Consider the following 15148-nt stretch of genomic DNA (forward strand, 5'->3'; position numbering starts at 1 on the left):
CATCTGGGCCCACTTCCCTAGCACCTACGTGAAGCTGAACACAAGAATGTCTGGTGCTCGTTGCAGTGAAGAGACCCTATGGCATGTGCACTTGCACGCATGTGTGCATGTATAAACACACAAAATTTTAAACAACACAAATATAAACTGATTAGTTCAGAACCAGTTGTTACATTCATCTTGCCTCGTGTTCAGCGCCTCTGTTTGCTCTTGTCATGAGCCAGTGTCCAAGCTCCACTGCACTTTCTGAGATACTGGAACTTACCCACGAGGCCTTATTTTCATGGCACAAGGCCAAGGGTTACATCCCAGTGCAAGTATTAGCTTGTTCGAGTATTATGAAATTAATTCTTGCTTATGCTACATTTTTGGGCTTCATAATGTATTACTTTGAGTTAAATAATAACTTCAATATTTATACTCTAAGCCGGGCATGGTGGTGCACGCCTTTAATCCCAGCACTCATGAGGCAAAGGTAGGAGGATCGCCATGAGTGTGAGGCCACTCTGAGACTATCTAGTTAATTCTAGGTCATCCTAGGCCAGAGTGAGACCCTACCTCGATAACCCCCCCCCAAAAAAAAACCAGATTTATTACCTTTGTGTCTTTAGCTAAAAGCCCAGACCTGCAATAATGCTTTACCTTCTACTAAGGTTCCAAATGCAAACCCAGGCTGTTAGGATGGCCACACTCTCCCACAGAAACAAAGCCACTGTGACTGCACAAGAGGCAATGAGCACCGAGCTTTGCTTTCTGAGAGAGAAAAATTACAAAAGAGAAATGATAGATGGCCCGCGCTGGAGATTTTAATTAAAGCTGTGAATGAAAACTTCAGCATCAGCCAAGTGACAGCTGCACTCATATGACCTGCTGCAGTGGAACAGGACCTGTGCCAGGAAGCATGTTGTCAAGAAGCCATCCTGTCCTTGCATCTCATTTCATCTCACTCCGCACAGGGCCCACTTCTGAAGGCCTGCTATAAGACCCTCTGCCTCAGTGAATAGCTCAGAATTCAAAGCAAGCTGTCACTGGTTGCTTAGTGACACGAAGTGTAGACCGCAGGGTGGCTTAGATGGGGGAGCTGTCTCTTGTCCGTCAGAGGACAGCATACTCTGCCACTCTGCCCTTTCCGGTTGTGCTGCACTAATTAAGCACAACTCCCTTTGCGATTTGTTTAAGAAGTATGGTAAGAATACTAGTCATCCATATAAATACTGTGATATATTCTCTCCTTCTAAAATGTCTGCTTTTCAAGAAAATGTCAGAGGAGAAGGGTCACTTCTCAACCGCATCTCTATGTATTCTCCTCATAGTCCTCGGCATGTCTCACTGGTAAGGAGAAAGAGCAAGGGTTTCATATATACACAGCTCAGTCGTGATTCCTTCACATACAGAATGTCTGTCTCTGGCCAACTCTATTTATTTCTCATGTTCTCATCTGTAAATCTATCAAGTTTGAAGGTAAAATTATAAGAACAAATATCCTAATTTAGAAGGCTTCAAAAATGATCAGATATAAACATAATGATAAATATAGTAGTAAACATGTGATATTTCTTTTCATGATTTCTCATTAATACAGACTCTTTTACTGTGCCATCTGAAAGTTATAGACATAGTTGGTTGACTTAATTTAATCTTAAGCCCAAATTAGAATTAAGTTACTGCTAAGTAAATACACTTTACCATAAAAAAATCTACTCCTCATTAGAACTATCCCTGATTCGCATGTCTCCAGATGTACTCCCTCAAATAGCATAGCAAAACAAAAAAGACTTACTTAGAAGAACATGCTGAATATTAGTAACTCTTCTTCCTTCAATTTTTTTTTTATCATAAATGATAGACTCAAGGCTCCAGTAATGCTGGATGACCTGCTGAGTGACATTTAGAGAACCTTGTCCCTGTGTTCCTGGCTTCATGACATGGTCAGCTCCCAACATCTCTCCTCTGTCTTCAGAGCAGCATAAAGCTTCAAAGAATAAAAACTACTTTCTACTTCCTTATTCTCCCATTAAGCCAACTACAAGCAGAACTTTAAGTCGCAGTTAATGAGACATACACGGCAGAGTGAAGTGGCAGTGTCCTGAATGTCCTTCAGGGACATACATGCCTTTCAGCACTTTTTCCACCTTCTTCCTGAGGTAAAGGGGCATATTGGCCACATTTCTGACACCTGCCACAACAATGGTAGAAACCGAGACCCTGAGGTTTTGAGAAGCAGGGTCATCAGACCAGATGTTCATGATGAGGAAATAAGCTTTGATCTTCACGAGGTCCCCATTATTTCATTCATATATTAAATCCTCACTATAATCAATGACACTCCTGTTCAACATCTTTGTTTGTTGAGCTCCTCCACTGTTATGTTCTCTATGGCATCCACTCAACACCCATTTGCTTATTTTACCTCTATCTACTTAATAAATAATTATGTGGCAGCTTAGTACATAAGCAGGGAACACAGAGGAGGGGAAATTCCACCGGGACAGGGAGTTGGGAAAATCCAGTGTAAGTTGTACCTCAAAGTCTGTAGCAGTGAGGAAGGAGACCACAGCATAGGTTAACTGCAGCATCATGAACGAGAAGGGCAGGCACCTGCAACAAGCGCTGCTGGGCAGAAATCCTAATGTAACTGTGGCAGAGCCCTAGAGAGATACGAGGATCGTCGGAGAATGGGACAGGAGGAATGACAAATAATAACAATTAGTAATAACAGCAAAACAATGAGACATTAGCTAATGGGCACAGAGAAGACTCATTCCAGAGAAGGAACTGATTTTCCAGTCTCTTCAATAGTAAACAGCTTAGTTTCCCAACAGGAACAGCTCCAGTATGATGAGAACCGAGCAAGGCACTGCAGACTTGGGTGTCCAGTGAGAGGACATTCTCACTGTTCTCTACTTTCTCCCTTTCACTTTGCACAGTACAAAGGGAAAGGAGTGACAAGGGCACATAAATAAAAATGTCAGGACTCATTTTTTTCAGAACTTTCTTGTGGGACTGAAGAAAGAATTTAAACCCACATCACAGAATAAAAGTATTCCCTGACTTTGCTTTTTTTTCTTTTCAGTCTTCAAAAGCAGCATAGTGAAATGAGAAAGATAATTCTTAATGGGATCATTGTTTTTCCCTAGTTTATGTAAGAATGAATAGCCAAGCTAAAAATGCAAGTCACCCTTTGCAACAGAGCATGCTCTGTTCTTTTCTGCTTCCAATCCTACTCATTTACAGTAATAAATAAGTACATTTCTCTTCAACAGCAGCTGCCTTCCCAGAGTTTTTGTTTGCTTTTTCTACACAAAGAAGTATGAACACAGTTTACAACAAACGCAAATGCACTCCTTTACCTCCCTGCATCCTATGGAATAAGAAACTGAGAACAAGCTCTGAGTGGTCAGTACACCTCAGAGGCCAGCAGAGGGCAGGTGTCTCTCTTAAATTACAATTCTACCAGAGTGACTAACAGGCAGGTGTGGTTAGAATGTGAAATGTCCGCCACAGGCTCACGTTTGAGCACTTAATCCCCAGCCGGTGGCACTGTTTAGAAAAGCTGAGGAAAATCTAGAAGGTAGAGTTTTGCTGGGAAAAGTGGGGCAGGGGTGGGGGGTGGCCTTAACCTGGACCCACTTGCCCTTCTCTCTGTGTTTCCTGACCACAGCCTGATGACTGACTGCCCCGTCCTGTGCGGCCTTCCCCACCACAAGGGGCTGTACTCTAGACCCACAGGCCAAAAGAGAATTTCCTCCTTTAAATTCCTCTGGCTGGGTTTTTATTCACAGCAACAAGAAAGCATCTGATACAAAAAATAGGGATGCATACCACAATCATCCCTATCTCCTAGAACTGCTCAATCAAAGCTAAGAATTTCTGGACGCTACTCTGCAGATCAGCCAGACTTTGTCTTGTTTTTGTTGCAGCTAATTCTATTCCTTGCTGTCTTCAAATGCCCCCATTGCCAGCATCCAGGGTGCTAGACCTTTACAGACCACCAATGCAGAGAGACCATCCTGCAGAGCTTCGTCACCATCCTGAGCCCCATTCTCAATACTGCACCAAGTACTCCCTTTAAACACTCTCAGAAGCCCAGTTTACCTGGCATGCTTGCTAAGGGGCCTCTTAGAAGCTGGAGCCCTGTCTTAGCACAGCTCAATTCTCTAGGGTACAGGGGAATTTGCAGAGTACCTGCTGGATGAATGAATGATCAACCTTATAAAAACGAGTGTCATGATTCACATTACAGACAAGCCACAGAGTTGAAGTAACCTGATCAAGATTATGCAGCAAATTGATTCAAGGCTCAATTGACCTCAGAAGCTCTTCTTAGCTGATTTTTCCCCTGTGGGAAGAGTTTAGTATCTATCAAAAAAACACCATTTAAAAATCCAACTTCTGCTCTGCCGCTTCTCTTTAGTCTAATATGCAATCACTTCTACCTTCAAAATTCTATATAGTAGCACTCCTCTGAAATCCTTAGAACTAGTAATGCTTGAGTAATGCTTTTAAAAGCACTTTCATAGATACTGCAGTTGACCATCCCTAAAGCAAAACTTGAAAAGTTCTAAAACCTGGTGCTACAAAATTGGATTATCAGAGCTTTTGACATGTAGGAGTTTTGAGATTAGGAATACTAAGAGAACTTTTCCTTTTCTCTCCTCTTCTTCTCTTGGCCAAGGTTGTATCTAACGGTCACATCACCAATTACTGGAACGTCTCTCCACTAGCAGCGCTGCAATGGTCTTCTCTCTGCTCCAGACGATAAACAGAGCAGCCCCACCCAACCGTTTCCTCAAAGCAGTCTCAAGAGCTCCACTTGCTTTAATGTGCATAGGTCAAAAGGTCAGTTGTTCTGACTTGCTTTGAATTGCTTTGCATTCAAGGTTCTCCACTCTTGTCTCAAATCTATCTTTGTCCTTGCTGTGGTCTGTCCCCTCTAAAACTAACATTGGAATTCAGTCCTATTAAATTATTAAGAAGGTAAAACATAGTAAGAGCGTGCTATTTAGAGTAGGAGACTTCAGCAAGCCAGTCAGACTAAGGCCACATGATGGGGCCATGTGACAATGCTGTTGGCCTTCTAAAAGGGACAGAGGCCTGGGGACACACATGGACTCACTGTATTCAGGGGATATTCTGCACCACATGTGACTCTGAAAGTATGAAAACCATCAACAGAGGCTATCTCGGGACTGTGGAATTACGTATGGATATATGTCTGTTTTCTTTATATCTCACCTGCCCATCACATCACATCACCAGCAAGAGAAGACTCATACACGGGTAGCATCTCTTCTTTCAGTTCTGTCCATGGTCTCCACCGAGAAATACTCTGAGTTCTTCCTGGTTTGTATGAACTCTTCCCATTCCTGTGATACACATTCCTTACTGCCTTTGAGAATTTCTCTCCAATTTCAACTCCCTAGTATCTCTAAAAACACCAAATTTCTACCTTCTCTTAGAAAGTTTTCCAGAAAATCCATTGATCTCACCTGTCCAAATCATCAAAGCCTGAAAAAGACAGGGTTGTCCACTCTCACCTTGCTTTTCAATATAGTACTGAAGTCCTGGCTCAAGCAATAAGACAGGAGAAGGACATAAAAGGGATACAATTTGCAAAAGAAGAAGTTAAGTTAGCTCTATTCGCTGATGACATGATTGTATATGTAAGAGACCTGAGAGACTCCATCCCAAAACTCCTGAAGGTGATTAACTCCTATAGCAAAGTAGCAGGATACAAAATCAATGCACAAAAATCGGTAGCATTTCTGTATGCAAATGACAAAGACACAGAAAAAGAAATAAAGGACATAGTCCCATTTTCAATAGCAACAAAAAAAAATAAAATACCTTGGAATAACGTTAACAAAGGAAGTAAAAGATCTATACAACGAAAATATAAAAACTCTCAAAAAAGAAATTGAGGAGGACTTGAAAAGATGGAAAGACCTCCCATGCTCCTGGATAGGCAGAATTAACACTGTGAAGATGACAACCCTACCAAAGGCAATATATAGATTTAACGCAATTCCAATTAAAATCTCTTCAACTTTTGACACACAGGAGATACCCATTATCTGGAACCTGTTCTACATGCCCTAACCAAGTGAGGCAAGCATCACAGAGCACTTACAAACTTAGATTCCCGGATGTAGTGTACAGCGCAGTACTTCATATCTCACAAAACACAGCTGACACTAAAGACTCCTCAGACACGAAGGGAGTTTCAGAAGTATGCTGTTTTCCTTTACTTAAAGCTTTCCATATTCCTACTACCCTGGTGAGTATGTCCTGTGAAAGACCTTCATCACTCCGAGGTACTTTTTGTTGGAATCCTCACTGCACTCTGTCTTAACCCTTCTGATCCTCAGGAGATGAGAATCTAATATTCACAATATGCCCAATACAGAACACCGAGGAGTCAAGATGGAAACTACCAAACACTGGCCACATATTCAGGATGGCACAGATGAACAGCCATGATAGAAAAGATTGCATATCCTAGTACTGAGTATCATTATTTGATATGCACCATGGGAATGAAAAGGTGAGATATGTCAGTGTGCCTGCGTCTGAAGGGGAGGGAGACCCAGAAACTCTCTTCAATAACAATGTAAAAATATTGTGTCCCTGACCATTCCAGAATATTAGGGTTCTGCCCTTATGCCAAATTTGTCATTTATAATTGAACCTTCATAGCTTTTCCTCAATTTTAGGAGAAAAATAAACAGATGATAATGACAACACATCCTGCTATCATTTAGACATTGATTTAACTTGATCACAGAGCATTTCCAGCCAATCACGGCAGCTACATCAAAACTTTCTCTTCCAATTGTATCTTATTACTTCATGTTAGTATTTAAGATGAGAATCTATGCCAGGAAGGAGAAAATTCTTGTCCACGCCCTCTCTATATAAATAGAGTTATCAGAACACAACAATGCTGATTTGTTAGCTATTACAGCTTAAACAGGAGAACCAGTAGTTTGACAGAAACCATAAGCTCTTACAATTTTAAGTTGTATTTAGACATTTATTGTTGGACTGTTGATCTCATTGTTAATTGTCTTCTACTACCAGAATAGGAAAAGAGACTGTTGTAGGCAAGTCTATCTATGGCCAGGCACATAGTAGGTGCTGAATATGTGCAAGTTATGAAAGACTTGTAGAATTAATAAGAGAATGTAATGTGTTAACATGTGACCCAACCTCCAGTTTATATATATATAAAATGAACTTATGTAAAGAAATTTGTGAACCAGTGGAGAACACTCCGGGGAGGACTTTTGGCCCAAGGTACAGTTTTAATATAAATGCCTTGGTCTCATTGTGAAGCTTTGTGGGGGCAGAGTCCTACATTTTTTATAGCCCTGCTAGGCTAAATGAAATATGCACTAAATCCCTAGAAAGCTGACAATGGAGAATCTGGGCACCATCTGGAGAATGAGAACTGAGAGTAAGAAATTCCTCAAAACTTGTTGATAGGAGCACCACAGCAAGCTTCTGTTAATTTATTTTACTCTTGTCAACTGATATTACCCAGAGGCTTAACACACACACACACACACACACACACACACACACACACACACACACATTGGTTGTAATATATAAAACACAACTTCCCATCATTGCTTTTGTTGGTTTCTATTAGCAGTCTACAATGTTATTCTGTGTAAAATTCTCACCAGAGGACTCCTTATTAACAACTGATAATTATGATCTTCTAAAGCCCAGCCAGTTCCAGCCAAGCAGAACTGTGACAGAACAAGCCAATACTTCATGCTGCATTTGAACAATGTTTAAGGAACAAGGAGGTGTTTAGAGTTCCCATTAAGAAACACACAAATAATATCAAGATTGAAATTTGCCCTGGGTACATTTGTATCTGTAACTTCCGTCAGCTGTGCTCCAGGACCATGCAGTCCCCAACCAGTATGGCAGGGCAATGTTTCTCCAATTCTCATCCTTACAGTTCATTCTCTGCAATAACATCTTAGTGATGGACATGTCATCTACTTATTCTCTCATGTTAGAACATTATTCTGAATGCCTTTATAGCTTCAGAGAGAATCTAATGTCTATTAGAGGAAGCTCCTTGTAGGCTGGTGGGTGTGAGCCTGGTCCCTTATCTCCTGTCTACACAGCCTCTTATCACCTTGCCCCTCCCTCCCACCTTGGCTAGCCCTCTACTATTAACAGCTTTGATGATGTCTTACTGTGTTTTGGTCTCCACTCACTCCTTCTCTGGTCTGCTTGGTCTTTTCCATTATATCTCCTTTCTAGTCCAGATGGAAACACTTTTCTTTCCTCTTATCTTTTTTTGACTAACATCTGCTTTTTTAAGTCTCCTTTGCTATTTTACTTTTCCCTAATCGTAAGAAAAACACCTCATGTTAAGTACAACTCTCCTGGACACATCAATCTTAAATCTAACACCCCCAAAATGTATCACATCCAAGATTAAGGAAGGGCACTCAAGCTCAGCTCTGACGTTAGCTGATGTCACCCCTAGAAAAGTCCATATTCCAAACACCATTCCCAAAGACTCTTACAAGCAGTTCATCTCTGTGTCTCTTAGAAAAGACCCAAATGTTTTGTTGCCAAAGCATTTCATAAAATGCTTTTTAGTTTTTAATCAAAATATTTCTATGAAATCAAAATATAATTTTTAAGGCCCTTCATATACAAAAAGTTAGTGAGAACTTGGCTGAACCAATTTCAAGCAGCCTCAGTACACAGTAATTTGCTAATGCACTCAGATGCTCTATGGAATTACTTACACACAGTGAACAGGTTTGGGGATCATTGAGTTTGGAATTGCATATAAAATGAAAATGGAATGCTGATGTGTTTAAGTCAGAATTTCCAAAAAGTATAGAAACAGTGAACACATTTTCATTTTCAGGACATCAATACTTCCCTCACTAGCCCCTTCTGGCCATGTGGAAGCTGCTGGAACCCGAGTGGCTACAACACTGATTTCTACCTATTTCTTACCTCGTGTTTGCAGCAGCATCAAAAAGTGCATCTGCTAACAGAGGCCAGGTGGCAGAACCCTTTCTGAGATATGCAAACAGTAGCAGATAGGGAAGGCCAAGGATGCCACTTAGTACCACCTCAGCACAGACAAGGGTTTCCCTGCCAGCCTTGTGTAGATGTGGCCCGTTCAATGTGCCACTCGGAACCACATCAGCCCATGAATGGTTGCCCTACTAGTCTGTACAGATGTGTTAAATTCCATGTGCAAACTGGAGGGATGGACACATAAATGTGACATGGGACATGAGGAACGTGATAAGAAAAGGGCATGGGAACCGGGCACAGATGTGGTAAGAAGGCAAAAAGGAAAGAGTGAGGCCAGCTTTCCATGAAAGTCCAAGAAGCCAGATGACTGAGGCTTCTCCAGGAAACAGTGCAGTATTCAAGCAGGACAGACTTCAGACTGCAGACGCAGGGAGGAAGAGTCAGAGAGTTAGCAAGGACCCAAGTAAGCTAGATGCACACAGTGGTGCACGTGTCTGGAGTTTGTTTGCAGTGGCTGGAGGCCCTGGTGTGTCCATTCTCTCTCTCTCTCTTTCTCTGTCTCTCTCCCAAATAAATAAATAACAATAAAATATTTTAAAATATATAATACCAAAGGCTTTAATATAAGAGTATATGGCAGCTAAGCTGTGTGTGTTTTTGTGCTGTGTGCACATGTGTCTCAGTATATGGGCATGTGTGGGCACATGCATGAGGAGGCTGGAGAACGTCGTCTGGTCTCATCTTTAGGAACGTCAAGCATTTCCTTTGAGGCAGGGTCACTTACTGGCTTTCAGCTAAACAATTAGGTCAGACTGGCTTATCAGTGAACCCCAGGGTCCCACCTGTCTATGAGTCCCAGCACAGGAATTACAACTGCAGTACCATGTCCACCACTGATGCATGGGTACTGCTCAGATTTTCATACTCACAACACAAGCAGTTTAATGAATGGGCATCTCCCCAGCCCCTAAACTGAGGTTTATAACTTAAAATTGTTTTAATTATAAGCTCAATAAAAGCCCTGAAACATTGAAATTATACTAAGAGGACAGAAATGATAAGGCTACTGCCTTCTACTTACCATAATAAAACTCAGACTGAAGATTTTCACATAAAACAATTTGGGGAAAGATAAGGAAAGTAGTGTTTCATATCTAAATGTAAAGATAAATGAGTGAACTATACACTTTGAAGGCCCACCTTCCCTTGTGAGCAGAGGCCCAGGCCCCACAGTAAAAGCAGAGGTCCCCTGAGTATCTACGTAATTACCTGAAACTTCTGCTTTGCTTTGGCTGTGATGAGATAGGCACAACCATGGAGACCCTACCGAAACAAGAAGACACAAATTTGTAAAATGCCCTTCACCTCCATGGCCGGTCTGCTCAGACATGTCACCTACACATGCAAACCAGTTGTTGGTAACAAGATTAAAGGAAACTTCTTTCAGCTACTGAAAGTATTTTCTTGTCACACCCCATCGTGGAAGGACATTTGGTTGCACAGTGTTTCGGCCATTGACAAGTAAGCCTAGATAGCCAGAAGTAGCAGACCATGCGGGGCGCCATCACTCTGAAACACAGAGGCCAGAACGGCCACTGGTCTGGAGTCCTCTGACCTCCTCTTCCAAAACAAAAGATGCAAGTCAGGAAGTAATTGTTCCTGGGCATCAGGTGTCTGTCAGAATTCGGGTTCTGCTGGAGTGCTTGCTGGAGTATCATTTTGTTTTTATTACAAGATGTTGAGAAAATACAGGCAAATAAATGAGATCTTCCAGTTTGGATAGGAAACGCTCCTCATTGTGCTTCTGAGACCTCTCTGAATACCCTATTGTGCTAGCTGTCAATGGTGAGTGAAAGGTCAGAGGCCATAAATATGGACAGGAAACATCACTGTGTATACGTTTTGTGACCTGAGCTTGGTAGCTCAGAGCGTCAACTTCTTTGTGGATAAAGCCCACCACCTTAGCATTACTCCTCCCAGGCAGGGAGGCAGTGTGAGGCTAATGAACTGTGCACTTTAAGAGTTTATGTAGCTTTTGAGAACAATCAACTCCTACCAAATCAGAGACCCAGAGGCCCCCAACACCTCACCACTGAAGCAGATCAAAAATGAACCCAACAAGGCTCAGGGAAATTTTGTGGAAGAGGGGGCAGAAAGAATGTCAGAGCCACACGTTGGGTCATGACACAGAGACATTTCTCCTACACATAACTGTGGGCTAACTCCATAATGCATGACCCATATATGTCAACAAGGAGGGGCCAGGGGAGGGGGTAGGACATGGATGAGCCTAACAATGGTACCAACTTGACTGTATTCACTGAGTACAAAACTAATTAATAAAAATAAATAATTTAAAAAAATAAATGCATGCTCAAAGGAAAAAAAAAAAGAGGTTTTATAGCTTTTCATGACAATACAGGGTGTCAGAAGATCATGAGGAAACAAAATGGGCTATGGAGTAGGTAACACTGTCATGACTCACACATTGCTGGGTAGAGACAAACTGAAATGTTGCTCTCTCCAAATGCTATTGGTCTGGTTTGGGACTTGAAGATCAAATGCTCAATGCAAAAGTCAGAAGACAAATTTGCAAGGACTGACTTCTATCTGCTACTACATGAAGCCTAACAAAGACTGCTTAGTTTTTCTGCCTTATCACATTAGGGAGACTAGATCTCAGGGAGACTGGGAGAACCCCAATCCAGGTGTCAATTGCTGGGAAAACAAAGGAAACATTGGATGGTTTGGTCAAAAATGATGAAGCATTTACATGGCAATGTCTCCAATAAGTATAGTTTCCCATAGAAATCAGAGTCCCCTAAGAGTTGTTTGTAACACAAACCAGGTTGTAGGATGTATCGCTGGCCCAATAAAAGGGATTCTGTGTAGTTTATAAGAGAGTAGTGTGAGGATGGGAATGGAATTCTATTTGCTGGTGTGAGAAGCTGGTTTCTAAAACAAATGGTGACAAAAGGAAGCTTCTTGTGTCCTATTAGGGAAAAGGGGCAAATACTACCTTTTTAAAAGCCAATAATAATGGTTAGTTATCACTGTCAACTTCATATGATTTAGAATCACATAGGAGGCACACATTTGAGTGTGCCTGTTAATGGATTTCACACAGGTTTAACTGAAGGGGGAAAATCTATTGTGAATGAAGGTGGCACCAATCTGTAGACTGAAGTTCTGGACTTAGAACTAAATTAGTAAAAAGAAGAAAGTGAGCTGAGCACCATCTTTCATCTCTGACTTTATACAATGTGACATGATGCCATATTTCCCTTCCAGGATCTTCTGGGTCCTCAAACTAGAGACAATATAAACTCTTTTTTCTTTAAGTTATAGGAATTTGTAGAAAAGTAACACAGCATGTTAAATTTAAATTCTTGTATTTTGTTCCTTTCAAGTTCTAGCTTATTTATTCATTGAATGTGTGTGGTGTGTGCATATGAGTGTGTGTATGTTTGCGGGCACACCTGCTTAGGGGCATGCACATGCACATGTGTACGGTGCCTAGAAACCAACACTGGGGGTCTTTCTCAGACATTTTCCACCTTACTGTTTTTTTTTTTTTTTTTTTTTTTTTTGGTTTTTCGAGGTAGGGTCTGACTCTAGCTCAGGCTGACCTGAAATTCACTATGTAGTCTCAGTGTGGCCTTGAACTCATGGCAATCCTCCTACCTCTGCCTCCTGAGTGCTGGAATTAAAGGCATGTACCACCACGCCCAGCATTCCACCTTACTTTTTAAGAACAGGTTTCTCACTGAGCCTAGCACTCACCAAACTGACTAGACTAACTAGCCAGGTGAGCCCTAGGGATTCCCTGTCTCCCTCTCCCCAGTGCTAGGATTTCAGTTATACTTCACAATGTCCAATGCCAACAATGAATTCATGTTCTCAGAACAAGCCACTCACTGAGCTATCTTCATGGCCTTATAGTGTACTTCTTAGGAAAGTTGGCAAACATGACTAGTAACTTCTTAGAGTTCTTGCTAAGTGTCCAAAAAATTACACAAAGGAGAAACCACAATGTAAAATGATGCACGCAGAGCTGCTTATGAACAGAAACCCAATATCAATCACAGAGGATGCTGCCAAAGTAGCAAGTAGTAAAATGATTACTAACAACACTGGAAGGCACCATGCCCGTAACCTGCAATAGAAAGCATGGTGAAGTTTAGGCGAAGAAGGCACCTTATACATTCAGCACCAAGAGAGCATATCTTGACTATGGAGCTGAAATTCAAAATTGAGTATTATAAGGAAATGGAGGGTGAAATCACATAGAAACTTAACTCATTACCTATACAGAACAGATAGTACTTGATATTATCTTTGCTTATTATTGGGAATGTTCTAGGCAACACTTGCACATTCAACACAAACTCACAACACCCACAGTGCAAAGCACATTTCTTAATGAGTCTGACTGTACCCTGCTTATGCAGCCTGAGCTCATGGGAGAGCTACAGGAATGATAGTCATAGTCATTCCACAGCTGCATTTTCTGGCTGCTGCAAGATTCATCAATAATTCAAGAACACAACACATTATGTATAATTGTATCATTTCTTTTCCTTTGCAAACAATCTTTCACATTTATATCAGCAAATATATTTCAACAAATATTCTTGTTGAGAAAACTACACAGTACATAGAAAATTTTTATAAAGTTTGTTATTTTACATGACTATATAATGTCTATTTTGTTGTACAGGCAAACAGTAGATAGATTTAAAAAATAGTAAGCAAAAAGGTATTTTCATTTATGTTAAGCTTAAGAACAACATCAAGAAGAAATTTTATTGTGTGGAATTTAACCATAGAATTCAGGTATGAAAATTTTACAATATTATTTAAACTGGATTGATCACTTTCTGGTTGAATTGTCTCAGGAAAGTTACTAAACCTTGATGGGCTGCAGTGTCTTCAGTGGCATGATGTGTAAATGAATTCACATTGATCTTTCTCCGAGACCCGTGCTGACACTAAAATGAGGGAATGTACCCATGAATAACTTTTATAAATCACATGAAAGTGAGATAACTTCAAAATTATCATGCAGTTAAAAAATGTCTAAAACTTACTAAACATCTACTTTGCAAAAATTTGCTTTTAAAATGACTAGCTGTCATGCCAAAAGGTTTTGCTTGCACTTGTTTTTAAGTTTAAATTAGACCCTTTAATTCTAACGATGCCAGTGGCAAACTTTCCTCTCTCCCTTAGAAAATTCTTCAATATGCAAATAAATTGGGAGGCTATAATCTTCACAGAACAAAAGCCTATTATAAGTTAAAACTTACAATTGTAATAAAATGAGAATATTCCTGAATTTATTTTCCACTCTACAATAAACACTTGCTTTCATAAGACTTCAATCAGAACCAGTATCATGAAAAGATGATCAGTTAATTTTGTTGAACACATCAAAACCTCTCTTTTGTGGGTTTTTTACTGTTGCTGCTCTGCTGTAAAACTGTTTCTAGAGTTCTGTCTTTGGACTCTCCATGGGGAATTGGCTGTAAGATACCAGGTTTGACAAGGCAGACAGGCAAGGATGGCAAACATGCAGAATAGGGTAGATTACTAATGGACACTGAAAGCTTGAGCTTACTGCTCAAAACAGGCTACCTAAAATCTAACGTAATATGCCATGGACTGGACTGTATATATTAAACTCTGAGCTCCAAAATTGGATACATTCAATTTAAATAAAGGCTTTGATATTTACTAGCTACATGCTATTTCACAAACAATTAGCTCTACAACAATTAGTGCATTTATCCTTATAATAAGATAATAAAATGTCTGCCTCAAAGAATTATGGGGAGGAAAGGATAAAAATCCAAATAACTGATACATAGAAAGCCTTCAGTGTGTGTGTGTGTGTGTGTGTGTGTGTGTGTGTGTGTGTGTGAAAGAGAGAGAGAAGAGAGAAAAGAAGGGAAGAAGGGAAGGAGGGAGGGAAGCAACAGGGAAATATATTTTTTCACACAAAATTCTTGACTAGACATTTAATTTCAGATCTCTTAAAATTGAATAGATATCAGATAATTGGATTGAATTGTCAGCTAATTCATCTTAATACCCCCACATATATATGTGAATATATAGGTAT

General features: G+C 40.5%; 1 protein-coding gene across 7 annotated transcripts in view; it reads right to left on the reverse strand.

The window, feature by feature from the left end:
• Gas2 (growth arrest specific 2) overlaps positions 1 to 15148 on the reverse strand; it is a 131681-nt gene that overhangs the window by 22736 nt on the left and 93797 nt on the right. The window contains exon 8 of one of the 7 annotated variants that reach the window (XM_045146401.1): positions 10297 to 10350. The exons of the other annotated variants lie outside the window; for them this stretch is intronic. Coding sequence (XP_045002336.1) covers positions 10297 to 10350 — 54 coding nt within the window. The remainder of the gene's footprint in view (positions 1 to 10296; positions 10351 to 15148) is intronic. 7 annotated transcript variants of the gene reach the window in all.

Source organism: Jaculus jaculus, chromosome 3, assembly GCF_020740685.1.
Source record: "Jaculus jaculus isolate mJacJac1 chromosome 3, mJacJac1.mat.Y.cur, whole genome shotgun sequence".
Lineage (NCBI taxonomy): Eukaryota > Metazoa > Chordata > Mammalia > Rodentia > Dipodidae > Jaculus > Jaculus jaculus.